The sequence below is a fragment of the Penaeus monodon genome, chromosome 23 (assembly GCF_015228065.2).
Source record: "Penaeus monodon isolate SGIC_2016 chromosome 23, NSTDA_Pmon_1, whole genome shotgun sequence".
In the NCBI taxonomy this organism is placed as follows: domain Eukaryota; kingdom Metazoa; phylum Arthropoda; class Malacostraca; order Decapoda; family Penaeidae; genus Penaeus; species Penaeus monodon.
Window position 1 is genome coordinate 16,906,790 of NC_051408.1, and position 673 is coordinate 16,907,462.

The following is a 673-nucleotide window of genomic DNA, read 5'->3' on the forward strand; positions in this document are numbered from 1 at the left end:
ATATGCATAAGTACAACCTCTTGCTTCATTAAGGTTATTTAAATAGTCATATGCATCATGGTAAATCTTGATGATAGTCATCATTCAAATGGCGCTCGAAGTAATTACTACCTTAGCATGCTCGGATATGGAAACGAACACAACTTGTTCCATACACGTTTGTCTGAAGTTCTAGAAACTTCGATAGTCAACATTGATATTTAGCTAAAACGAAGAACAGGGCGTGAAAAAAATACGTCGTATCTATATGTACATTAATTCAAGTTAATAGTAGAATACAGAAAAAATATGAATAGAAAGCAGATGATAACCATAAGCATGAAAAAACTTTACTTGGCAACAGAGAAAATTTCGTGCCAGCTACGAACGCGCGATGTTCACTATCACACGGGGGAGAGGACCAGGGCGTGCAAACGTCTCGTTATCGCCTGTGCTTTATTTTAAAGGATACGTCTGTAAAATGGCTTCATTGCCCCAAGAAACGTTGCAGGAAATAGAGAGAGCCATCACAGAAGCGAATGTCTTCTGCAATGCGAGGAAATACAAGGAGGCGGAAGATATTTACAGCAAATTTATAGACAGGTTGCCGAAAGACACTGTCGACTCTCTGCTGCCGGAAGAGTAAGCCGCATTCCTACGTCTCCTTCTCCATCGTTTCCTGCTCATTCTCTCT

The 673-nt window shown here is 40.3% G+C and overlaps 1 protein-coding gene across 1 annotated transcript in view; it reads left to right on the forward strand.

Moving 5' to 3' along the window:
- The first annotated feature begins 381 nt into the window (after positions 1-381).
- The window catches only part of LOC119587832, a 42,834-nt gene continuing 42,542 nt past the window's right edge, over positions 382-673 (forward strand). Inside the window, exon 1 of the mRNA XM_037936535.1 lies at positions 382-621. Coding sequence (XP_037792463.1) covers positions 461-621 — 161 coding nt within the window. The 5' untranslated portion in view covers positions 382-460. The remainder of the gene's footprint in view (positions 622-673) is intronic.